Raw genomic sequence first — 26758 nt, 5'->3', positions numbered from 1 at the left:
AGTAAACTAACTCTCTTGGTAGAAAGATAATTTCTTCTCTGCCCTTGTTTCCCCTTTAATTCTACTTCTGTCTTCCCCTAAATTACTTACATACAAACTATTTTACCTGGTCGGGGAGAGGCACTCTACTTTTCGAGGAAGGATTGTAGATGTTGATTATTAGTGTCAACAAAAGAATTTTGAAGGGCAAGACATAACTTTCAGAATAAAGACCTTTCTAGGTTGGCTTTACGTATTTTGGCTTCCATTTTAGATATAAGCTAGTTTGTCTAGTATATTAGATGTTTATAAGTTAAAGAATATAACACGATTTTAGCACCAAAAGAATAATATATGACACTTGCCAGAAGAAAGTAAAGGCAATATTATCTCCCATGTAAATAATTAATACCAGAAATCATTACAATACCTGTGCATTATTTGTGCAATGAGTGGAAAATATTCTAAAGCCTCTCTACAGAATAAAAGAGTGCTCGATCGCAAGTGTTTTACGTATAAATCATTTGCTATTTCAGGGAAACTTATTTGGATGTATTTGGTTTGGCTTGTAACTGAAGTAATTCGGGAGGAAACTAAAGACACAGGTCATACCTCTGAGTCAAACATGAGGATAAGCATCACGAGAGGGGCATTTTCTCCAGGTATATGATCTGAACTTTCATGTCATTTCTAAAATGCAGCTTCTCAAGCTATTAAAAAATACTGAGAACTTTACTAATGACATGCAAACGGAGTTTGTTAGAAATAAACGCAATAATAAAATGGAGAAGTGGGCAAACAACAGCCTACTGTTATAGATGGATTCATTTCACACGTAAGGTCAAACAATTGAAGACCTAGGGCAAGGGCGACCATAAATACCTGGTGTCCCTGCTCTGGAGAGGATTAACCACAAAACAATTATGACGAATGTGGCGGGAGCGTTCAGCTACCAGGCAACAGGAAATGTGCGGTGCCAGTCTTTAAAATAATCATTTGGCATTACAGAATATACAGTTTAGTCCCAGATGCCATCCTGATATAACGCTAAAGTGTTGATGTTAAAAATATCAAGTACCTCATTAGAGCGTTATATGCGAAGCAGGAAAGGGGGCAGTAATTATAATAGTATCAACACACTTGTTTTGCACCCAGTTTGAGAAAAGGCTGCTTCTACCCCATTTTCACCATCACCGGTAGCAATAAATAGCCTTTATGTTTTTATTTGTTTTTTTGTTTGTTTGTTTGTTTGTTTGTTTTGTGGTACACGGGCCTCTCACTGCTGTGGCCTCTTCCATTAAGGAGCACAGGCTCCGGACGCTCAGGCCCAGCGGGCATGGCTCACGGGCCCAGCTGCTCCGCGGCACGTGGGATCTTCCTGGTCCAGGGCACGAACCCGTGTCCCCTGCATCGGCAGGCGGATTCTCAACCACTGCGCCACCAGGGAAGCCCTATGTTTTTAAATTGAAGGAAAAAGGGTACAGCAAAGCTAATTGCGAACGATATAAATAGAATCATTAAAAAAAGGACTGCTTTTTTATCCCCCCCCACTTGGGAAGACTATGCATAGCCTTGAAGACAGTATACAAATGACCTAACATCAAGTTCAGATACGGAAATGATGCCTACACGTGTATTGTGATGCCTACACGTATATCAGCTGACCAAGATCCTAAGGATGGAGTCCTGTCTTCTTTGCAGCAAAGCAGGGCTACTTCTGCCAGGGGGTAAGGAGACTTTGTTTAGGTGCTGAGATAGGGCAGTGGTCATTGAAACTCACTGGGATCATAAGATAAAGGAAAATTTGCTTAATTCAAGGTGTCAAAAATAGATATTCATTAGCAAAATAACAGATATAGATAATTATGGGGTTATCTCCCATTTCTGGCTCCTCTAAATTATTACAAAGTATAAATAATGTTACTAAGAATATTCTCCAATAAATAAACCTCAGTTCTTTATTGATGATGGATTTAATATAGTACTTCGAACTGAAAACACTTTGAAAAATAACCACTTCAAGATGTGCTTGGAATAGAGCCATAATAAAACCAACAAATTTTAGCTGCCTAGTCAAATTCCTCCTGTATGATAAAAAATAATAAATTAGCAGAAGATACCGACTCAGGAGACATTTGTGGAGACCTGCCAACCCAGGCTCTCCTCTACACCCAGCACACACACGTTCACACAGGAAAATAAAAACTGGCCGCTGCGCTGGACCCCATATCCAAGAAGGCAAATTTGAAAAAGCCACTTCATCACACCAACGTTCACTTGAATTTTCAATTATTGCCCGGCTCTCTAACACTCTCCAGTGAGAAAGTTCCAGCCATTCAGAACCTTTTCTGTGTCAAACAGATGTATCCCCGGCCAGTCTCCTAAACTCCTCCATTCTTCCTTCTTGCTAAGCACGTGACTCTCTCACACGAAACCCTTCCTCGGTGCCACACAGAGTCCTCATTCTTCCATGAGCAGGGGTTCCAGAGTTAACAGGTAAAACTACAGCCTTCCCAGTTAAATTTGAAACGTACATGCAATATTTGGGTCATACTAAAAAAAAGCAGTCATCGTTTATCTGAAATTCAAATTTAACAAGGTGTCCTGCGTGTTCATCTGGGAACCGTCATTAGGAGTAAGCTCTGCTATTGCCACCATCTTCTCCACAAGCCCCACCTCTGCTTCTTCACCTTTATTGAAGCCCTTTTCCCTTAGAGCCCAATACTCTAGAAACTTGCTCTTAACAGAGGCCATGATCCATTCCTACGCTTCCGACTCTCCCAGCATGAAAGAGCAGTGGTTATCACCCGGCGCTCCCACTGCCGCTTCCGCAACATTTCCCCCAACCTCAGCATATAAAAACTTCCTCCTAAAAAAGAACAAAACAGCATTCCTTACCCTGTTCTCAATGCCGCTGTCTGTCAACACCCACACCTTTCGTGAACCTTCCTCAATGGCGAAGGCTGGTGCTATAAGGTCTGCGCAGCCGTCTCCCCCGGACGGCAACAGACGCCAGAGTCAGAGTATCCAGGATGGGTCCCGATTCCACACAGATTTCCTCGACTGCCAAAGCTCAACAAACTCATTTCTTGACTTACCTATAGTCACCCATTGGCACAGCCATTCCTTGACCTTTAACCATGCTTCATTTTTAAAATGCCAACTACCTGTTAGAAAAAATAGAGAAAACCTTTCTAAGGTATGAGAGCAACAAAAAAAAGTTACAAAGGGAAAAATGTATAGATTTCTCTATATAAAATTTAAAAAACATATGTTTATCAATGAACATCCTAAACAGAAGCAAAAGGCAAAAAAATGGGGAAATGTTTGCAAGAAATATGGCAAAGATAGTATCCTTAATACATATATCTAAGTATCTCATTCAAATGGATAAGAAAAGAGAGTAAAACTCAATTGGAAAATAGAGGACATAAATGAGTCACTGAAAAAAATTCAAGTAGCCAGTAAGTATGTACTAAAACATTATTCAACATCATTAGAAAGAAAAATGCAAATTAAGCACGTGAGATGTTTCTACATATTGCTTTTCAGGGTATCTTCTCTGTATCTTCTGCTAATTTAATATTTTTAGCGAACAAGACATATATTAAGATGGCACTTAATATGGACATCAAACATTGCTGAGAAACATATAAACCGATAACACAGCACAACGTTTCTGGAAAACAAATTGTACATATTAGCTTTAAACAAAAAAAGCTTATCCTCTTTGACCCAGTAATACTCTTTCTAGAAATCCACCCAAAGACGTGATAAGAAAGTTGAAGGAAGATTAATTTCAAAGAAATTCATCACCATGTAATGGAACATTACACAGCCAGGAAAAAGAGTGTATTTGAAAGTGATGAACTGATGTACGCACATGCAGATACCATCATTTCTTATTTTTCAAGCTGTCTTGCAACCAAGGCCGCTAGAGCCCCAACGTCCTTTTATTCCCCAAACAGTGTCTAATAAAAGCCCAGCTATTATCCCCTAGTGAGCTGTGACTTTTTTTAACATTAAAAAATGTAGGCGATATGGGTGTGATCCCACTTTTGAAATAAATATATAAATAAATAGTAAATAAGGCAGCAACAAAACATATTGGTGTTAATAGTGACTGTAGCTGGGGATAAGGTTACTGGGTTGTTGTTTTTTTTTCTTATTTATACTTTTGCATATCTTCCAATTTTTCTATGAATGTAGAAAATATATATAGATCAAAAAGATGAACTTGGGCTCCCCTGGTGGCACAGTGGTTGAGAGTCCGCCTGCCGATGCAGGGGACACGGGTTCGTACCCCGGTCCGGGAAGATCCCACATGCCACGGAGCGGCTGGGCCCGTGAGCCATGGCCGCTGGGCCTGCGCGTCCGGAGCCTGTGCTCCGCAACGGGAGAGGCCACAACAGTGAGAGCCCCACGTACCGCAAAAAAAAAAAAAAAAAAAAAAAAAGATGAACTTGTTTAAAAGCAACAAATAGCATTCTCACAAATCATTCTGGGAAGAAAGCCCCCCCTTACCGGCTGTCTCACCCACGTCACCACCTCTACCCCACCCCTACCCCTGTCATTCTTTCCTGTTCCCCAGCTCATCACTCTATCCATCCTCACTTGCTTGTCTCTTAACCCTTTGGAGTCCCTCGCTCTATTGTCTTTCTTTCATTACCATTGAGCCCGCTCCCATCCCTGGGAAAAACCCACTATCCTGAGCAATGCCTTGAGAAACCACAAAGCCATTATTATTAGGGTACCCTAGAAAATCAGTGCGCTTACAGTCAAGTCATGCAACTTCTAACCACTGTGTAATCTTATTGCTTATTTTCTATTGATCCTCCTTGCTTCGCCCACCTGAGCTGCTCCACAGCTTTTTTCTTCACTCTCAAAATCCCCTCCTTCTCCTACTTCCTTTATCTCAGCAAACGACCTTTACTCTATTGAGATTAAGTTGTTCAGCGCGGTTCCCATCACCCTCCCCCTCTCCCTTTTTTTGCTCACATCGTTTTTTTTCTTCCCCCCATTTCAGAGGCTCGCCTCTTTTTCTGTGTTACTAACCAAATAGCCCTTAGGATTTAAATTCTTCAATTAGCATTTCTAATACAGACAACTTTAAATTCAGTCCTCTCAATCAATAAACATACTCAGCTCTCTTTATTTTCATCACCAAATTCACCAAAGAGAAGTAATCACTTATTTACTCAATCTTTATCCCACTTTTCTACTGAAGCTGCTCTCTCTGGAGATCCTCAAATAAATGACAATGCCAATAGGTTCATCTGGGAGGCACAGGACACTCTGGAAAATTCTTAGTGACCCCTCCCTTAGTTTCCTACATGTTAACTTATTCACCTTTAGTATATCACTTATTTTAATTTTGGACAAAAGTCCAAAGGGTAACAGTTCTAGAATTTCATCGTCACTGGCACATATCTATGCAAATAATAGTTTTCCGTAAAGCTATTTACCAGCGCAGAGTGATGAAGCTGCAACTCGAATCATGAGCCCGGAGCTGTGGCATCTTCACCCCGACATCCACATGACTTAGTGTTCTGTGACCACACAACAAAAATGTGGCCCTCATCACTCGCTAGCCCCTTACCCTGCATGGCTCTTCTTTCGAGCATTAAGCACTTCCAGAAACGGTTATATATTTTCCCCTCCTCCCAAATGTAAGCACTGTTATAAACAGTCCCAGCTCATTATAGATACTCATTACGTATTTAATGTAAATAACTGAACAAAGACTGAGCGAGCTATAACGTCCAGTATATGCTTACATGTGCTGCGTGAAATACTCCTTGTCTTTAGGGCTATGTGCCGAGTAAGGACCGGGAGTTCCAGGCACAGGCAGAAGATCAACCTTCAACAACCTAAAAGGTGCCCTCTCAGGCCACACGTCTGCACTTTGCAGGTGGAGAGTGATACTTTGTGTATCAGTGGTTTGAATCACTGCCTGATTTTTCCCCCAGTGCTGCATAACTGTTTCTCATCACATGGCACTGTTGTAGTTAGTCACAGACCTTTTAAGCAATGGAAAGGCAGAATGCATATGTGTGTGTCTGCAAGTGCCTCTGTAACCAGACTCCTCTATATGACTCCTTTTGAAAATATGGTATGTCGACAACATCTGCGCCTGAGATGGAGATTTGGCCAGAATGCTAAGAAAATAAACGTGGCAGTTCAACTCGATACTGGCAACCAGTTACTGCCCCACGGATAGGCTGCACCGAAGATTCATGTATATAAAATAGTATATTAAAGTAAACTTACAAAAGCAAAGAGCAATCATTGCAACCATAATTTTTTCTCCCTCTTTGGGATTCTAATTTTAAAAGCATTAAAGAAGACAGCTGCTCATGCTGTGATATGCGCTAAACAGCCTGAAGGATGGAAAAAAATATATTTGTAGCTCATAATAACTATTGACCTTTCTGATATACAATGTTCTCTGTGTTAGCTATTCGGTTCTATCAACAGTGAAGATTGAACATGACTTTTTAATAGAAAACATGGGGTTTCAAGCTGCCTTCACAAAGGTGTTTATGTATTGTTATTTTGTTTTGTACTACAAAGACTAAGTCCTGATGCCCTTTGTCTGACATCGTGTTTGTCGTTAAAAAAAGAAAGAAAGAAAGGAAAGGAAGGAAGGAAATAAAAGAAGGAAACAGAAAAGGCAAAAAAGCCTCAATGTTATTGAGTATGTTTTATATGAGGAATTGGCTCGTAACCACTTTATAGTCATGATAAAAGCACTGCCACACTCGATCCCACAAGCAATATTGGTAATGGAATCCAAGCAGCATCCCGGGAGGACATGCTATATTTTTCTCCCAGAATAGATCCCTCAAGTGGCAACATTTATAGGGAGTCTCCAGTAAGATTTAAAACCGTCGCAGTATTCAGACGGCATGTTCTTTGGAGTACACAGCCTGCTGCAGAACGGGTCATGTGGGATCTCATAGACTCTCAAAGTCTATCTCTCCAATACCCAGTCTTTCCCCTTGAACTTTCCTGAAGCTTAGTAGTTGTGTATAGAAACACCCACTGGTAGCAGCTTGGCTCTGACACTGTGTGTATTTCCCCCAGAGTGGTATCATCCAAACACCAACTGTGGAGCAGCAGGCGGCAGCTGAACACTCTCCTCTCCCTCAGGGGACAGCCCCCCAAGTAGCAACCCCAACCTTATGCGTTGCAATTCTCATCCGAGGCATTGCCGGGGAGCTTGTGCTGACAGGTGGCATGGGCTGGCAGATGATTACTTTTGCCTCTTTCTTCGGTGGATTATTTTTAATGTTGTACTGAGAGAAGTTTATTACATCATTATTGAACCACAATTATTTTCACAGCTATGCTCTAGAGTTTCAGTTAATGATTCACAAGTTTCTAAACAAAGCTGAAGACACAACTCAGTGGGAGCAGGAATCAGCCCTAATGAGACTTCAATAAATTTGGCTTTTCCGTCAAACTCCAGAGCAAGCGCTGACGCTGAGAGAGGCTGACTGCCGAGCCAGAGGGTAGTGGCTGCAACCGCATTGGCCTGACATCCAAAAGGTGGTACAGCTTGGGTCCACAGAAAATGCTGGGCACTGCCTCCCCGCCAGCGGCCGAGGATCTCAGTGTAGCCTACGAAGGCCCATCACCCCCTTCAAAGTCACCCTGGCACATGGTTGAGGATGGTAGAGGACAGCCCAGTGGGATGGAAACCAACTCGCAAAAGACAGAGAGCAAAGTATTCTCTAATTCTGGGCGAAAGCAGGCCAATCCTCTTTTAACTACCACACCCACTAGTCCATGACTCTCAAAATAACACTTAGCAAAAACTGCTTCCTTAGAAATGAATACAAGAAGAGGACATAATGATTCCTTCTCCTCCAAAAAAGAAAAAAAGACCTCTTGGGACAAGATGTTTGGTGTGAGAGAATGGGCAGGGATAAAACGAATAATTCTTCTTAAAAGAATGCATCCGAATATTACTGTATCCAACATGCAAACTGAGTGCCTACTTATGTAAACCATAATCCTAGGCACTTGAGGGGGATGAGTGGGGGCTGGAGAAGAGCAGGGAATAGATACAAAAAAGATAAGCAAGACGTCAAGCCTGCCTTTCAAGATATCACAGTCTTGCAGATGACGCTGCTGACAGCACCTTTTGCAAACTGCACATTTTAAAAACTCAGTTGAGCATTGAAAACACAGACCCCACTTAAAAAATCAGCACTGCAGGTAGTTTTCCTTACATATGTGAATTCACCAGGTACTGACACTCTGGGCAAGGCATTCCTTCTCAAAATCACATGAGTTTTACCCACGTACACGGTTGTCACATATCAAAACAAGGCTATGATTTGTCCAAAAAGAGGTTCCACGTGGGTGTTATATTATCTATCTTTGCATAACAAATTACCCTCAGTACTGATAGATTTTTAAAAAGCAAAGATATCCCATTCTAGAGGTCAGGAATCCAGGAGCAGCTTGTCAGTTAGCTGTAGCTTGGGATCTCTCATGAGGTTGCCACAGAGATGTCAGTCAGAGCAGAGTCATCTGAACGCTTGATTGGGGCAGGAGGGTCCACATCTAAGCTCACTCACGTGACTGAGAGTAGGAAGCCTCAGTGCCTCACTACATTAGCCTCCCCATAGGGCTGCTCAAGTGTCCTTACAATACGGCAGCTGGTTCCCATCAGAGTGAATGACCCGGGAGACAACAACAAGGAAGCCACGCTGCCTGTTATGACCAAGTCATACACCGCCAACTCTGCCACACGCTATTTATTAGAAGTAAGTCACCAAGTCTAGCCCACACTCAAGGGGAAAGGAAGTAGGCTACACCTTGTGGGAGGAGGAGTATTGAAGAATTTGTGGCATTTTTAGATAACCACAGCTGTCATCCTGGATAAACATAAAATCCACTGGGACAATTTCCGTGACAAAAGATTTATTTTTACCACTGGCCTTCTATTGGGAAACTAAGTTGAGGAGATCTTATTACATTACTGTCAATGTTTAATGAATATTAGTTATTGAATATATTAAATATATATAAATAATACATGCATGTATATATACACATGTATTTTATATATATTTATTTATATATATACATATATACACACACACACGTATATGTATATACATGTAAATCTTTGCTGTGGGTTTAAGGAACCATGCTATGTGCTATAGGGAATCAAAGTTAGACCTGTCTCCACCCTGCTGCCCCAGCATAAGAGATAAAATGAGAATATAAATAAAGGTAAGAACTGGAATATTGGACATATCATGAACTTTGGAGTCAAACAGATCATGGCTGTGTGCTCTGGCACTGACTATCTGGGAGACTTGGACAACACATATTTTTATATAATAATAAAGATTTGGTATTTTCATCTGTCAGCTTGGGCTAAGTTATGTTGCAGTAAATAAAACAATCCCCAAATTACAACAAAGATTATTTCTGTGAGGGTGGGCTAAAGAGTCTGTCCCACATTTTCCTCATTCCGAGACCCGGGCTGATGGACCGGCCACCATCTGAAATGTTGGAAGTCACCAGACCAGAGAGGAAGAGAAAGCAGCGCCTCGTGACCTGCTTTTCTCGAGAATTCCACCTGAAAGTGACACGACTTTTGCTCACCTTCCACTGGCCACAGAAAGCCACATGATCAAACCTAACTTCCAAGTGGCTAAGGAAGTGCAGGAAAATGTTTGTAAGAAAAGAAATAACGTGTTACATACTTGACATACACTCATTCTCAAGTTCTAAAGTACATCAGTATCTAACAAAGGTAACAGCATACGCCAGTGAAACAGATTGGCTTTATCAAGATAACTGCAAAATGAACCAACATCTCTTCCCTTGTCTTGTGAAAGTCATTTTGGTTGTTCGCACCTTGCACAGAACTTCTGAAAAAGGAAAGATTCATTTAGGCAATGAAATGGTGGAAGAGTATATTTCACTTCATATCTTAATAACTTAGCCCAATGCCACGTCTCCTTGAAAAGGAAAAATACTGTGTTCACACTTGAGGAATTTTGACTTTTCTCAAAACTTTTCTTTTCTCCCCCACCCCCATCAGGATCTGATGGCAGTTGGAGGCTCTGACACTAGGGTTGCACCACAGACATTTGGAGTGTGCTAAAAAGAAAGGCCCTCTTTACGCTTTGACCTCATCCACTTGCAGGGACCCTGGAGAGAATCCCAGCAGTGCTCAGAATACACCTGGCCCTTGGCTTGGCCAGTGAGAACTAGATGGTTCTCAGCCACCTACCTTCATCACCACCTCCTGCCCCTTCATAATAATAAGGAAGCAGCAACTACAGTACCAGTTAGGAAATTATAAACAGAGGTGGAATAATGCAGATATACTTTCACATTATGGTGGAATTTGCCAACATAAAAACTATTACAACTTTTGCTATGAATTGTTCTGTAAAGTTCACAAACTATGCGAAAACTGACATTTCAAGAGCTGAGATCATTTAGATTTACTTAAAAGTTGAGGCCCTTGAGATTCACCAAAAGAGAGTCTATTTCTTTATCTAGCTTTTAGTTGTGTGGATCTTGTTTTTGTTTTCTTTTTCAGCTCCTTGTTTATAATTCATAGGTCAAAACTGGCCATATCTGGGCTTTGACCACTTACTCCAGTTTCACCCATCAATTTCTCCTTTGTCTCCGGCAGCAGATATAACTTCTCTGAATCCCAAATTTCTTATGAGATTATGCAGCAATCATGGCCTGTCTCAAAAAGCTGACAGAAAAGTGTGTGATATCTAGAAAGCACTCCAATACGCTTTTTTGACCTAGATTGGTTCCACGGTCTTAATAGAGCAGAAGTCCTAAGGATACTTTTCTCACTATTTTGTCCTCTCTTCATATCCGCCCAACACACACACACACACACACACACACACACACCCCCTTTCTCTATTCAGTGCTACAGTCATGTCGCACGTCACCAAGGCCATGCTCCCTTGGTTCTCTCCCAATAGAGCCTTCATCACAATCCGTGCTTTTCACCTGAGACACTTAGAAAGCTTCTGTTCTAAAGTGGCTACTCCTGTCACATGCAGATAATATGTCTCTTTGCATGAGAGACACCACTGTCAGAGCTGGGATAACCAGAGCATATTTGCCAGCCCTTGAGCAAACGTGGCTGTGTACGTACGTGTGTGCTGGGACTGAGTTTGTCACGTATCCTTTGAAAGGGCCAGTGTGGCAGGTTACTTCTGTCCCTGTCCTCAGAGTTAGAAGGCCGTGTGGAATTAAAGCAGAAATCTTTATCAGAAATCAAACTTTTTTCGAAGTTGCCCTCTCTTCTCCCTGACCACCCCCCAAATCCCCATGCTCTTGAAAGACAGCTTGAGGACCAGCTTAGATTTTCAATCTCAGCTCCACTGGGGCAAACTCTAACCTCAGCATTCGTCTCACACCAGTTGTCCTGGGTTTAATGAACGCTGCTCCTGTATATGCTGGAGATTTAACACATGGGGCAGGGGGATGGGGGCGTTATATTCACTGCCCAGCCAGAGCAGTACGCAGCATTCTGCTCCACAGCTCACGGGAAGCTCGTGTCTCCCGTTGTGTCACCCAGCGGGAAGCACCTTTGCTGGGGTCTCTAAAGTGCCCACTAAGTGTTTACCTGTGCAGTTCCACATACTAAAAACAATAACAATTTCTAACGATGCCTGAATTATTCACAGTTACATGGTTCCTTCCTTTCTGGGTCAGGGTATCCTGGACCTCAGCCATAAAACATAGTTCGCTTTTCTGGGAAGTTGCATTTTTCCTCAGCTGTTGCAAACACAGTCTCGCTGAACAGAGCTGAACTGTTGAGGCTAAGTCTGTGGTGTGGATTCTGATGGCTTCACATTAGTTCAAGTCTCTGAGGACCAGGGCCAATAAATGTGAAAAGGACACTAGTAGAGTGGCATACTTTTCTACTTCCACCAGGATGAAAAAGTGCTATAAATTAAGTCTAACCTTAAATGTATAATCTGTCCTTGGGAGGAAGGAAAGAAAAAAAAGGGACATAGCATCTTCAAGCTCTTGGCATCCCTTACGAGAAAAAATTGGTTCTAAGGGTCTCTGATCTTGTGTTTTAGTAAAATAGAACTGCACGGCTGACTGACAGTTCTGATCTAAAGCATTTACGTTTAAGTTTTGATCTCTCTGCTTTTGATTAAAACTAATGAGCTCATTTAATTCAAAATGGGAATCTCTGATAAGAGAAATAAGGTTGATGTGATTGGATTAGAGGGGCAAATTAAACTCTTAGAGCAGAAGTTTGTGCTTATATAGTGTATTAAAAAGCTGTTGGCGTATTATAGCGTGTTAGATGATGAGAAAAATTTCATAGTAATTCATATTTAATCAGAAGAAATGAAAGTACTAAATATAACATGGCTCTGCTTTTCCCTCGAGTGATAAAAAGCTGTACATTGAAAATGACATCAGATCCGTGCTCTCTAAGACAAAAAAAAGAAGAAAATCTTAAGAGAGACACATAAGAAGGGACACTTGTCAGTGGTTCCATCACCCCAGAAGAGAAATGCTATAAATATAGGAAAATATAGTCATATTAAGACAAGAATGATACAAGAAAAGCCTTAGACCACAAATAGCGAGGCTTCTGTTATTATAGTAGATCGTATTTTTCTTTCATCTGAGCATCGAGTCTAATATAAAAAATAGACATTTCTTTCCCTTAAAAATGTATGGGAGGGGCTTCCCTGGTGGCGCAGTGGTTGAGAGTCCGCCTGCCCGTGCAGGGTACGTGGGTTCGTGCCCCGGTGCGGGAGGATCCCACGTGCCGCGGAGCGGCTGGGCCCGTGAGCCATGGCCGCTGAGCCTGCGCGTCCGGAGCCTGTGCTCCGCAGCGGGAGAGGCCACGACGGTGAGAGGCACGCGTACCGCAAAAAAAAAAAAAAAAAGTATGGGATATGTTTCATAATTTAAAACTGAAAAGCTTGTTTTGCCTATTTTTCTCTGTGCTTTAATAGCTATTTTCACACCTACTTAATTCTTAAATCTCTTTACACGTATTTCTTGACCTTCATCCTAGGGAAAATCAGTGCTCTTGTAGGGCTGCTCAAAAGAAATTCAATTTTGTTGTTGGACATGTATTTTCACTTACTTTAGAATAAGAGAAACTGTAAACTACTATTTTAGAAGGGTAAAATTAGAATATTATTAGGCTTTAAAACCCCAAAATTAATTTCTTTTCAGGAAAATAAATTTATAAAACGCCTTGGAAGTTTATTTTTAAAGGAAATAGATTCACGTTGCCCTCTGGCCCATTTGCATAAAGGTGGTTTTAGATCAGCAAGGCTGCAAAGTACCATTTTAAGTCAAAACATATTCTGCTTAGTCTAAATACATGTAAAGGGAAAGAGTAACTCTCTTGCTTAAGGGAAGCAACTATGGTTTTCTCATAGCGGAAGCAAAGAAGTAAAAACATAGAGGCTGTTTTTTATTCTGATGAGTGCAGGGGACGAGCTGCCACTAGTGACAAGAAGAGAAGGTTGACGCTGGGAGTACTTTTTGATTCTGTCTGTATATCCCATTCTCAGCCCTCTACCTCGAGTCAATCGAGAAGACTTCATGCCTCTTATTCCCCATAGTGAAGGAAACTGACTCAGAAGGGCAAGGACACGGGCCAGGGTATGGCTGCCCAATATTGATGGTGCCATGGTTCTCAGAACTCCCCAGTAGGCAACTGATCCAAGAAGGTATTTGCAGGGAGAACAAAAAGCAAGTCATCCTTACTCTCATCAGAAGCATCTCTGCCCGAGTCTTAGTTCATCCCGTACATCTCTGGGGTCCTTGTTTTTTGTGACTGTTCTCTCCACGTGCACCAGACAAGCCTCAGGATGTGCTACAGTTACTTACTTACTATCAGACCCCACTTGGGGAGCTGCTGGAACTTAAAAGGCCTGAAAAGCGCTTGCGAGAAACTGGAAAGGAGTTTCTTCAGACACATTAATTTTTCTTTTATATTTTCTGCAAAGTAAACATTTTCTAAATGAGGTAAATTGATTACTACACTCTTAGCACCCATCAGTCATTTATTTTTAGTGAACTCGAGGATCGTACCTGAGCAGTAGCTGAGAGGGGCTGTGTAGAGATCTAAATCATGTGTATGTATTTTTGTATTCTTCAGTGGAATCAACCAGCCCCAGTCTGCTAACCACTGACAACACTCTTGAGCGTTCGTTTTTCATCCGAATGAAATCTACGCTGACCAAACGTGGCGTGCACATCAAATCATCAGGATATAAGGTAAGCTGGGCTGCAGCAGGGGAAAGACTTCTGTCTCGGGTCAATCCTAGGTCACTTGCATTGGGTTTTCCAGCTGCTTTGGGCCCATCTAATCAATACATGTGATCTGGAGCGGCCCACAGGGTTCTTAGTTATCTTCCTGTCTCGAGTCAGGGGATTCATCACACCCCTCATTCTCACTTCAGACAGTGCTGGTGCCCTAAATGCCTCAGCGAGTGTCTTTCCTTAAAACACATGTTAATAATGTATCAAGTGCTTCAGCACATGCTAGAAATTCACTTTGATGGACAAGGTAAGCCAAATTCACATCAGTCCTTAAGATGACATTCTAGAACTACTACTATAAGAATTCTGCTTCTCCCACCTACCCCTTCCAATCCCCCCTTTCTCTTTAGAGAAAGACTGTCCATTTTAATAACAGCTTGGCCACCAAGATTCATACATGTAGATTAAAAAACCAGGCTGGACATCAGAAATCCTAATTTTGAAATCACAGTGACTGAACATTCAGTCACACCTTAGCATAGATAGAACACTCCACATACAGAAAATATGTTCCGCACAACAGCAAAGACCAAGTCCAGAGTCATAATCTACATTATTACCATTCTAAGGTTAAGGATATAAAAGCTTTCTAATCTTGGGAAATTCCAACGTTTCAGTTACTATAGCAACATAAATTAAGACCTATGAAATTCACGAAATGCCTTTGGCAACCCGAATCTTATCAGTTTTACAACACACTAACCAATCTTTCAAACAATATTTATTATATGAGGAGGGCAAACAGATGGAATACACTGTCGCTGTGGCCGGCATGACCTTTCCCCACTGGGGAGTCTAGAGCTTCCAGTAGCCCAGTTCTTGTGGGACAATGCCATAACCTTGTCAGGGATGGTAACGGTCATTTTCATCAGGCTTTAAAAACCTTACATAAGTCATCAGGAGGCTAGCAGCTGCAGAAAAGTTAGAATCAGGCATTTTCTTTGACATTAATTCTTCTGTAAAAAGGAAGGTTGTGGTAAAGCAGGTCCTTCTAAGGATGACTTTTAGCTGAGCTGTCCTACAGCCCAAAGGGCACATGTGGAACACCCTTAACCTTTAACAGGGTTCAAAGCAAGGGAGAGGGGCTTCCCTGGTGGCGCAGGGGTTGAGAGTCCGCCTGCCGATGCAGGGCACACGGGTTCGTGCCCCGGTCCGGGAAGATCCCACATGCCACGGAGAGGCTAGGCCCGTGAGCCATGGCCGCTGAGCCTGCGCGTCCGGAGCCTGTGCTCCGCAACGGGAGAGGCCACAACAGTGAGAGGCCCGCGTACCGCAAAAAAAAAAAAAAAAAAAAAAAAAAGCAAGGGAGAGGCCCCCGCCCCGGGCAGCGCCCTGTGCAGTAGCTCCCGCTACAGAGGGATTTGTTGGCCTGTTACAAAGGGATATGTCGGAGGACAGAAAACAGACTATCTTTAGGACCATCATGTATTTTTCTGCACACTGTACATTTATTAGTTGTTAACTGTGTAGCCTTAGCCAGTTTGGAATTCTATAAGCAAACTATAGGTGTAGTGATTATTGTCATTTTCATGCCAGAAAGATGCATTCTTGGCATTCCAACTTTTCTGTCAGCATTTGTTCTTCACCTTTCCTGGTTTTTCCTGGTCTGTAGCAGGCATATCCCAGAAGGGAAGAAGGGTGGAAGAGGTGAGGTATATTTTGAAAAAGCAATATCTAGTGTAATTCAATATCATTAGATAACTTAATTTTTTTGAAAACCAACAAAAAATTATTATTACTTTCATACAACAAGCTAGAGATTGTAAAGCTCTGCAACATTTTATTTGCCCAAAAGTGGGAGGTATGGTAAAAAAAATCATAATAACAACAATATAGAGAAATAGTTTGAGTTTCAGTCTAGGCAAGAGACTAAGTGGCTTGGGTTCTGTTGGTTCTGTCATTCGGGCAGCTCAGTCAAGCTGTTTGGCTACATGATCTGAAATCGGAGAAGCTAATTTCTTAAATATTGACAGAACATTCATTCATTATTTTGACAAATGTTTATTGAACTCCTAATATGGAGCTTGTTCAAGATCCTAAACTCATCTTTGAACACCAAAAAGTCCCTGCCAACTGCTAACGAACAGGGGGAAAAGAGACCGTAATAAGTAAATAAATGAAGGAGGTGATTTCAGAGAGCGACGAAGGCTAAAACAACAGTAGCTAACATTTGTGTGCACTACAATATGCTGAGCGTGGGACAGCTTCTGTGTGTCAGTCCTCATGACAATACAGGAGGAAAGCGTTTTCATTGTTTCCATTTTACAGACGAAGAAACTAAGGCTGGAGAGGTTAATTACACACCCAAGTTCACACACTGAAGGGACAGAGCTGGGGTTTGAACTCGGGGAGTCTGGCTCCGTGTCCCCTGCACTTAACCACTGGGCCACACTATTAGGCAGAGAGTGAAGCAAGGTAATGTGAGGGAGTGGCTGGTGGGGACCACTTTAGACAGGGTCACAGAAGGTCTCCCTGAGGAGGTGACACGTCACCTATGGGAGGTGAATGAAAAGGGACCTCCATGAAAATATAAATGGAAGAAGAGTGTTTCTGGAGCTCCTCTGGTTTAGGATTAAGACACCCTGCTCTACGAAGGGAAACAAAATATTAAAAAGCATAACCTTGAACATCCAGGATTAGAAGAGATTCAGAAGCTGTCCCAGTTTCCATCAAATTATATAACGTTAAAGTGAGCATACTCCTCTGACAGCACCTCTTTCTCAAGATATCCTGAAAGTCTCCACCCAATGCTTACTTTCCTCCCCAGAACTGCTAACATGAGAGTTGATTCATCCACTGTTCCCCCAATAAGATGAATCATTCAGCAGACCCAGATCTCCCCTCCACCTCCACAGTGAACTTCCCTCATTAATTAACCTTGTCTGGAAGTTAGTGGAAGAGCTGATGAGAAGCCGTGACATGACACAGCTGAGTAACATCCCTATTTATCTGTTCATTCTCAGTAAATAAATCTAGCAGCTTATACAACATTCAAATAAAACTGGTAATCACCCCACCACCACACAATAGACACAAATAAAAAGAAACAGAGATGATAATTTCTCCATACTCCCAATATCCTCCCTAATTTATTACCATTGTTTGCTTCTTTCCTTTCCCTTAGTTAAAGATTCAAGATGTTAAGCCTTGCTCAGTGCATGTCACTGTATTTCTCTCCATTTTTTCCGTGTCCTTGGCACATGGGCTGTTCTCACTTTCTCCATCACTTTTTAGTGTTACCGTTGTTGTCACTGACAGTAATAATAGTAGCAGAAGTACCACTTATTGAACGTTGGCAGGCACCGTACCGCTTTATACTTATTTTGTCTAATCCCCACAACTTTATATAAAAACTTCCTCTGTGCCGGGCATTGTTCAAGCTTTACGTTCTATTATTATGCCCATTTTGCAGGTGGTGAAACTGAGGCTTTCAGCGTTTCAATACTTTGCCTATATTCATTCTTACAGCTCTTAAGTAGCTACTGAGGAGCCAGGATTGATCCAGGCATTTAGGTTCCAGAGTCTGCCCTGTTCACTCCTCTGCTTCAATGCTTAATGGATTAAGTCCAAAGAAGCAGTCAGCACAAACTGGCCCTCAGCAAAGGGAAAATTAATCTAAGTTTTTAAAAGAAAATCCTCTTGTCTGATTAAGACCTTCCCTTGGTGGCTCAGCATATTCCACAGCACTAGTGGACAGAGATTTACCTTCCTTTCTAGGGTACATGATACCCACTCGGATACCCAGGACCAAGAATTCTAGCCAAAGAAGCGTCAGTCTGGATCTGCTAATTCAGGTAGAGAGGAGGATATAAACTGGCGTTGCTTCCACACCCCAGGCCTCAGGAAAGTCACCCTCTCTCCTCCGATGAAGTTTCCCAGCTGTGAGCTGACATTCCTTGTCTCTGTCCCCATTTGCTTTGAAATCCCCAGGGGTGCATTAGCTCGACCGGCCAACTTTTTAAGCCTCAGGGGCTTCCTTGTTGTTTAGGTCTCATTGCTGGCCACGTATCTTAACATAACAGGGCTCTTCCTTTCAGTTGCACCGCATCGATACTCTGCCTTCTCCATTAGGTCTAGGTCTGGGGGAACTTCTCAGGTATAGCACAGGTATAGGACAAAAGGAGATAATGTCGTCAGGGAAATGAGAGAAGGAAAGACTCATAGGGTCGCCTCCTTACCTCTTGTCTTTGGAGGATAGTTTCCTTCGGGGTGGTACTGTCCATTTTATAACCTATTCTTAAATGCCCACCGGCACCACTGTGATTTCTAGAGTATTTATCCACACACATGGTGTTGCCCTACCTCTCAAGGTAGGGTAGAACATCCTCGACTGGGGAACACAGACAGAGAGAGAATCTCTGTTATGTTTATACAGTGCTGAGAATGACTCCTTGAAAATCCTCAAGTTCCGGGAGTTCCTGCTCTGACACATACACACAGATTACTAAGGGAGGATGGGGGAGCTCCGGATACTTAAAAATAAACAGTCCCCCATCTGGGATGATTTGGCCATGGATTTGCCTGTAGCTACGTGTTGAGCTAAATGATTTCTGAAATCTATCCAACCTCCTCATGGTATAAGGAGTCAAAGTATAAATAATAATAGAGAAAATACTGTGTCGGTCTGCTAGTTTATTCAGGCTGCTGATATAATTCAGCTTTAAGAATCTCTGTCGTCAGAAAGAGAAAGACAAATACCGTATGCTAACACATATATATGGAATTTAAGGAAAAATAAATGTCATGAAGAACCTAGGGGTAAGACAGGAATAAAGACACAGACCTACTGGAGAACGGACTTGAGGATATGGGGAGGGGGAAGGGTGAGCTGTGACAAAGAGAGAGAGAGGCATGGACATATATACACTACCAAACGTAAGGTAGATAGCTAGTGGGAAGCAGCCGCATAGCACAGGGAGATCAGCTCGGTGCTCTGTGACCGCCTAGAGGGGTGGGATAGGGAGGGTGGGAGGGAGGGAGATGCAAGAGGGAAGAGATATGGGAACATATGTATATGTATAACTGATTCACTTTGTTATAAAGCAGAAACTAACACACCATTGTAAAGCAATTGTACCCCAATCAAGATGTTAAAAAAAAAAAAAAAGAATCTGTCGATATCCAAACATGAGGTAACAAAAGCAAAAATTTAAAGGGTGCTAATTAGCTAAAGGCAATTCTTTCGTCTTTTCTAAGCCCACAAACGTGAACATCTTTTAAATCTTCTCTTGTTCATTTTTTTCAATTCATGGTTGTATCCATTCTGTAGAGTAAGGCACTTCCATAATTTTAACAGTGATTTGTTTTCTTTGGGGTGTCAGAGATGCCTTTAAGGATTTGATGAAATCTGTAGCACCTCTCCCAAGGTAAATGCATTTTCCATCAGGAAGTTCTTGAATCCCTGAAGTGTATCCAGTGATTTCAGGTGACAAAACCCTATTTAATATGATGATATCTTTGGTACTTATTAAGAAATCAAGTTAGTGCATCTTCCAGGATTTATTTCACCAATATCACAGTAGTCCTTTCTTTCCTCCACATTTCTCCCTCCCTTTTGCCCATTTAGTGTTAATAATACATATTGAAGTCCTGTGACGAAAGACATCAACTCCTAGCTTACAAAAGGACAAAGTGAAGATTTACGTTTTGATCCCCACGTGCACATAATCTTCTGAAAAAGTATTTCTCAGAAGATATTTTTCATAAAAATAGTACCGACTATTCAAAGATTTTATCTGTGGTTGAGAATTATTTTCTGTGGCACATGGTCCTCCTTTGTTTCCTGGTCGCGTCACCAGGATTTCCAATGTCAAAATCACAGCTAGGTCAATTTTAGAGTTGAAGGCTTTTCATATGCAAACGTGTTCCTGATTGTGTATACTGACAAGACTCACGATGATAGCACACTAGAAGGGAATTACCACTGTTTCAACCATCTGGGATTTTAGTTCTTGGTTTAATTCTTATTAAACCAAGTCTATAATACTAAGATATCAACCCCTCCCTCTTGATCACCTGCCACTTTACTGTGCTGCCAGAGTTGGTTGAATCCACCTGTTTCTATTGCCATTCCTCCAGTTTAATGCCTTTTTCTGGATCTGTTGCGAGAAATTCCCAAATTACCTCCCAGCAGATTTACTTCTCCACTCTACCGTGAATTCTGCTCCATTGGAATAGCTTCCCAAAGTCTCAGTGATCATTTACTTCTCTGCTCCTGAGTCTTCAATGGTTCACAGTGCCAACATATTCAAGAATTTGGTCCTTGGCTACCACCATCTCCATCATCCTTTTCTGGAACTCTTTAGTACTGATGCTCTAATAAAATCAGTCCAATCATCTTTCCTGAAATACGTCTGCATACTCACACTGCTGTGCTTTTGGCCATGATATTGTTTTTCCTAAAATGCCTTTCTGCCACACTTCCACATAGAAAACTCTTACTCAGCCAGTAATGGTACCACTCAAATATCACTTCTTTTTGCATCTTCCCCAATGCACCTGTCCCTTCTCCTCTGTGCTAAAATAGCATTTTTAGTTTTTACTTAAGCCCTCTGTGCCTTGCTTTTCTCACCTGTAAGACAAAACTAAGATGTAACCCAAAGAATCTTTCTACAGATCAAATGAGATAACACAGTCTAGCTATTTTCTCTCCATTTTATGAAGCACTTTTATAGAACCTCATATGAACCTCCCAATAATTCTTTTAGGTAATTGTCTCTGTTTCCAATCTTGAAGATGGGTACAACTGAGCCACAGAAGTATGAATTGACTTGTCTAAAGTCACATAAATGGTGAACGGCAAAACTGAGAGAATTATCCGCATCCTCCAATTTCAAATTCCTTCTTCTTTCCCATATACTACATTGGATACTGGGTGCTTTCTGATTCTGCTTTCTTCCCTCAGCACCTAGCATATAGTATGCTGCATGTAGCTGCCATTCAGTAAATGTTAATTGAATTGAATCGAATTTCATGCCGTCTCTTTTTCTGAGGTAAGAGTGAAAATGTTGACAGTACTGAGCCCTGTAACATACCACCACAGAACCTGCTAACTGACATCAGTGTCTTTTGGATGTGACCACTGGAGCAGCTAGGCACCCCGATGACTCTACCATGATCTGGCTCCCATATTCCTCCATCTTGCCTGCTACAATATCGTTACTCTGTACCAGTGCACCTTATGAAAATCAGAATATATCACATCTACAGCACTCCCTTGAGCCATCAGTTGAGAATTCCTTTCAGAAAACAAAAAAAATAGAGTCATCTTAGCATCACTTATTCATCAGGATTTCATATTGGCATCTGGTGATCACCACTTTATTTCTATCAAATCATCTTTCAAGACTTTTTTTCTGGATATGAACATTTGGAGGCTCTATATCTCTGAAAACTAGAGCAATATTCAATAATATCCTGCGTGCTGGCACAACTCCGTGATTTGTTAAAGACTGCTAAAAATATGTGAAGTGTTGTTATGGGGAGGCTGGTTCTTTCTTTGCCCAAGAGGGTAACTGTATGCAGTGAGTTTTAATTGTACCAGGAGAAGTTTAGCGTGGAGCTATGACCAGCACTAATGTAGGGGCGAATGGGGAGGTGGTCCTTCTCTGGAGATTTCTAAGAGCATACACGAAACTCATCACTTAGGAGTCTTTCCTCACAGACAAGTGTGGACAGCTTAGATGCCATCCGGATGTTTCTCCAGTCTGAGATTGAGAAATGTTCCAGGTGTCCGGACATATCAATGCTTCTCCTGAAGCCTTTGCTTCAGCTTTGTGTTGTCTTGAAATGACGACTGTGGTATTCCAAGCTTCACAAAATGTAACTGTCTTGTCAAATCAATAGATGAATTTTCAGAGAGGACCAAAAATTCTGTCAACCCATTCAGGCTTTCTAAGACTACATATATATTGCCTTTCAATCCTCAACCCAGACACCCAGAATAAATTGAAGGAGTAAAAAACTTCCAGGGTAGAACTTACAGGGAGAGGTTATCCTGATGAAAAATGCAAATAAAGGAGAGAACCAATAAAATCAAGTTTTTAAAATCCTATTATCTCCTTTTAGTCCCTGCTCACCTCTGCACAATTGTCCATTACAACATGGTTTCCAGCGTCATCCTGAATATAATTGACATTGTTTCTGATCTTAAAGAATTCATTTCCCATTACCAAGACATGACCGTAGTTCTAGCTTGGGATATGTCATTTCTGCCGGGACTAATCAGCTAGCTATTTTACCAACTAGAGGCATAATCACTAGCCGTTCTGTGAAGTGTCTGTAAACTCTATGTCAGTAACTGCCACCCAAGTATGTTGCTAACTTACAGGTACTTCATTTTCCGTCGTACAGATTTTAGAAAGCAGGTAGACAAACAAGAGCATCCCATCTTTGACTAATTCTCGATCTTTTCAGTTTGGTTTTCTGAGTCTTTGCTAGCTAAGAATAATGAAAATGATGATCACTTTGAAAATGACATCAATGATGCAAAAATTAACAAACCTTTCTGTATATAAAGTCATTTAACTAACGAATACCCTTCCAAAATTATCATAACGTCTCTGTAAGTATATTCTCAATCTAACAGATTTTAAAATATCATCTATTATGAGATTTTGGCCAATTAAAAAGATTTTTAGAAGAAGGAAAAAACAGACTTAAGAACAAAAAGTAAACATAAGCACAGTCCCTCGCTTTTTCAAGCTCAGCACTCTTGGATGTGCCGAGATGCCCCAACAATAGCTACAAAGGTCCACAGTTTCCATTTCCCTAAAGCAATCTCTTGATCCAGTGGTCCGAAGTAGCAGTTACCTAACTCTTTGTGGAGTTCAAGGGCTTCCGGATATGGTACCTTGTCTGACCCTCATTACCTCAAAACTATCTCACTGAAGAGTGATTAACCACATAGGCTGTGACATCAAACAGCCCAAAATTTGGACTTGGCCCTGCCTTTCCTGGCTCAATGATTTTAAGTATATTGTTTAACATCTTTAAGCATCTATTTCCTCTCCTGTAAAGTGAGAGTACCAGTGGAACCTCCTTCATAAGACAATTGTGAAATAAAGTGGGTAGTGCACATACAGTCAGTTCTACCACAATGCCTGGTCCATGGTGAGCACACAATACATGTTCATATGTGAAGTTTCACGTTTATGGAACTCGTATTATGAGTTTGATAAAGGTTGACCTAGACAGTCCAAAACCTTAACTTCCACACCTCTGCATATGCACCTATAACTATGGAAAAGTAGTAATTCATCAATAATATTTCTGATTGTCTCCTGGAAGTTACATGTGCTCCAGAATAATAAATGATTTCTTCTAAATATAGAAAATGCATGTATTTCTGGGAAATTTCTCCCTGCTCAAGTGTCCTGAATATGGATTTGATTAGAAGACACAAAATATAACTGAAATACGTCATCTGCCCCTTTAACAAAAGAAACACAGACCAAATGGTTTTCTTTGGAATTGATTTAGCATCATGGCAAGACTAATATAGCCCTTTAATGTAAGAAATGAAGTAGAGGCAGGGCCAACTTGTTGTTGTTGATCTCTGGAATAAATGGAGCTTCTAGGTTCCTAGAAGCCCACAAGTCTCCACAGTTTGCTTAAAGCATCTACATACACATAAACTGAACCCCCTGAGGGAGGCAGACCTCCACTGTGGCTTGAGCCCAGCTTTATCTCAGGAGCACCATACATGACATTCCAGAGAAGATTTGGTAGACTCATTCCAAGTACAGAAAAAGAGCCAGGATCCTGGAGTTCCTATCTTCTCATGTAGTGACTTCCTAGGGGACGAGGGACTAATCTCATTTTTCCATCTCTCTGTGAATGTCCTCCACTATCACACTAAAAGAATGGGCCTCATTGCGAAGTGCTTTGAGTTACAAGACTCTGATTTAAACAAGAGTCGTCTCTGTAATCAGTTCTCAACCCTCTGTAGTAATATTCAAGAGAGAGACTTCGGCGCGCGCGCGCGCGCGCGCGTGCGTGTGTGTGTGTGTATTTAATCTGAACTATCAGTGGGCAGTGGATATTTCTAAGCTGCCATGTTGGAAACACTGCTTTCAGCTTATTTCTGGCAATGGTCTACGGAAGCAATCCGTATACATTATTGTTTGACTGGTAGCAGTATTTACACCTCCTTTTCACCAGGGCTTTTGGACCTGCTTTTTATTCTCCCTGGAGTATATATTGCCCGCAGATATACCCATGGGTCACAACTGAATTTCTTGAAGCTTTCCGCTCAGATGTCACTTCCCTCACCACCTCCTATAAAATAGCTCAAGACACCCCCTGTCCCCCATCATCTGCTTTATCCTGCTGCCTTACTGTTCTTCATAACACTTACAATCTAACATAATATCTTAAATTTGTCTGTATATAATTTTTCTCCCCCATGACAGTGTAAGCTGAAGCTCCTACAATAGTTTCAGTCACACAGTAGAAATTCAATAAACATTTTTTTTAAAAAAGAAGGAATTTATAAATACTGGACATCATCTATACTAAGGCCAGAATATATTCCTTTCTTGGGTCAATATTCCTGTCCTTTAAGGGGGATATAGAGATGAGAGTATTCATCCAACAGAATTAAATAATTTTTTAGTTTCCAGGCCCTATTGCTAAGTAAGATAAATTGAAGTTTTCTTCAATTTCCTTTTTAAAAACCTTCACTAATGGTTGACATATTCTAGGACATATTTTTCATGCTACCATATTCAGTTTTTTGAAAATCAACATGTATTTAACTTGTACCCCACTTATACCCAATTCTAGTGTCTAGAACTCTGGAAGTACAATCAAGAGTCACTTGATTATTACTTGGTAGTTCTGAATATATTTAACAGTTCTCAACAGCTCCGTGTTAAATGTCCTTCAAACTCATGACTCCTGTAGAAGTTATGAAAACAGAGTGGCTTAATAGGGGCACACCTGGTGAGGGGATTCAGAAAATTTCATCCCGTTACCAGCACATTGCTGCTTACTTGCTATGCAACGTTGGACAAGCAGCCTGGTTATTCTGGGCTTCTGTTTCCTTGCTAGAAATGAAACAACGATATGACTTGCCTCCAGTGTTCCTTAGTCATTTGATGGTTGAGATTACTTCCTCCCTAGAGTATGCTCTCATCATTAGGGTGAAAGCCCCTCTGGGATACTCAGGGGGGAATGGAAGTAGAGGATCTGCCTAATAGGAGCAGCCCCTGACTCCTGGGAAGAGAGAGCTTAAGGCCTGCCAGGAAGTTCCAACAAAGGCCACACAGTTACCAAGAGCTGCCATATTCCCTTGTGGGCACTGCTGGTTTGAGAAATATTCCAGCAAATATTTAACCAAGGGAGAAGAGGTCTGGGGAGGATTTTGTAATCCTTAGGGAGAGCTCAATCAACTTTGTACCTTGTCCTATGGATAGACTAGACCCTGAGGAATCAATCTAGATACTAGATTGAGGGCAAAGATAAGATGATGATTTGATAGTAATACTCTCTTGCCTTATTCCATGAGCAGTGACAAATTTCTTTTCCTTACTCGCGTTAACGCAATATGTACTCTTTTAACGCCAAATAACAGACAATATCATGTTCTTATTAAATTTATCTCTTTTCCCCTTTAATTTTTTTGCAGTTGGCTTATTGTTGTCTGAAATAGTTATGTTTCCAGTTGAAGGGAAATGCATCTTTTAACCTGACTGGAATAGCCCTAGAGGCAGTTAAGTCCTTGAGTTCTTTAACGATAAGTGGAGTTAACGATATCGTAAGTGTCAAACCCCTCAAAGAAAGGTAGCATAGAAATGTAAAATATTCTCATTCGTAAATTGTTATTTTGTAATAAACTATACTATCTTCTCTCTGAAATGCATCTTTCCTCTCTGTGCACTGGAAAGATCAGGAGAGTGATACAGTTTGCCTAAGGACCCAGATCCCAAGCATCTCGGCACAGTGGAGGAACCTTAAGTCATGTGGACTTTACCTCTAGGACACAAAATTGGTGCTGCCTAAGACCTCCCTGTTCTCAGGCCCTCAGCCCTGTTAGGCCAACCACAGTGAATTAGAGCCCAGAGGTCAACATGGATGGGCAGCAAGCCAGTCAGTAGGTGAAAAGGGAATGAAGCCCAGAACCAACAGGCCATGCTATCACCGTGCCATAGAGGGAAACAGAATCCAAAGCCTGGAGAGGCCCCTTGTCCAAACTTCCTCCCCAGACAGTGGTTCTCCCCTTGGGGAAAGCATGAGTGGAGGTGACACAGAGCCCATGACACATTTTGACCCCCAAAGGATCTTTTTCTTCCCACATACATAAATCACACCTCCTAGTCATGCCATCCAGTCCTGAACACGTTACAAGGCTCGTGCTCTGCTAGTGAGAATTCAAAGGAGCCTGCTCTTGATTTTCTTCCTACTTAGAATAATTTTCACACAGCCATGATATTGCTGAATGACTCTGTTCAGAGTTCCAAAC

At 41.5% G+C, this 26758-nt stretch overlaps 1 protein-coding gene across 12 annotated transcripts in view; it reads left to right on the top strand.

Moving 5' to 3' along the window:
• The window catches only part of NPAS3 (neuronal PAS domain protein 3), a gene marked incomplete at both ends in the record, with an annotated part of 868696 nt that overhangs the window by 789889 nt on the left and 52049 nt on the right, over positions 1-26758 (top strand). For all 12 annotated transcript variants that reach the window (XM_082853402.1, XM_082853400.1, XM_082853397.1 and 9 more), the window contains one exon: positions 14132-14250. In XM_082853402.1, coding sequence (XP_082709528.1) covers positions 14132-14250 — 119 coding nt within the window. The remainder of the gene's footprint in view (positions 1-14131; positions 14251-26758) is intronic.

The sequence above is a fragment of the Leucopleurus acutus genome (genome assembly GCF_964270905.1).
Source record: "Leucopleurus acutus genome assembly, chromosome: 1".
NCBI lineage: Eukaryota > Metazoa > Chordata > Mammalia > Artiodactyla > Delphinidae > Leucopleurus > Leucopleurus acutus.
This window is presented reverse-complemented; position numbering and strand designations above follow the sequence as displayed.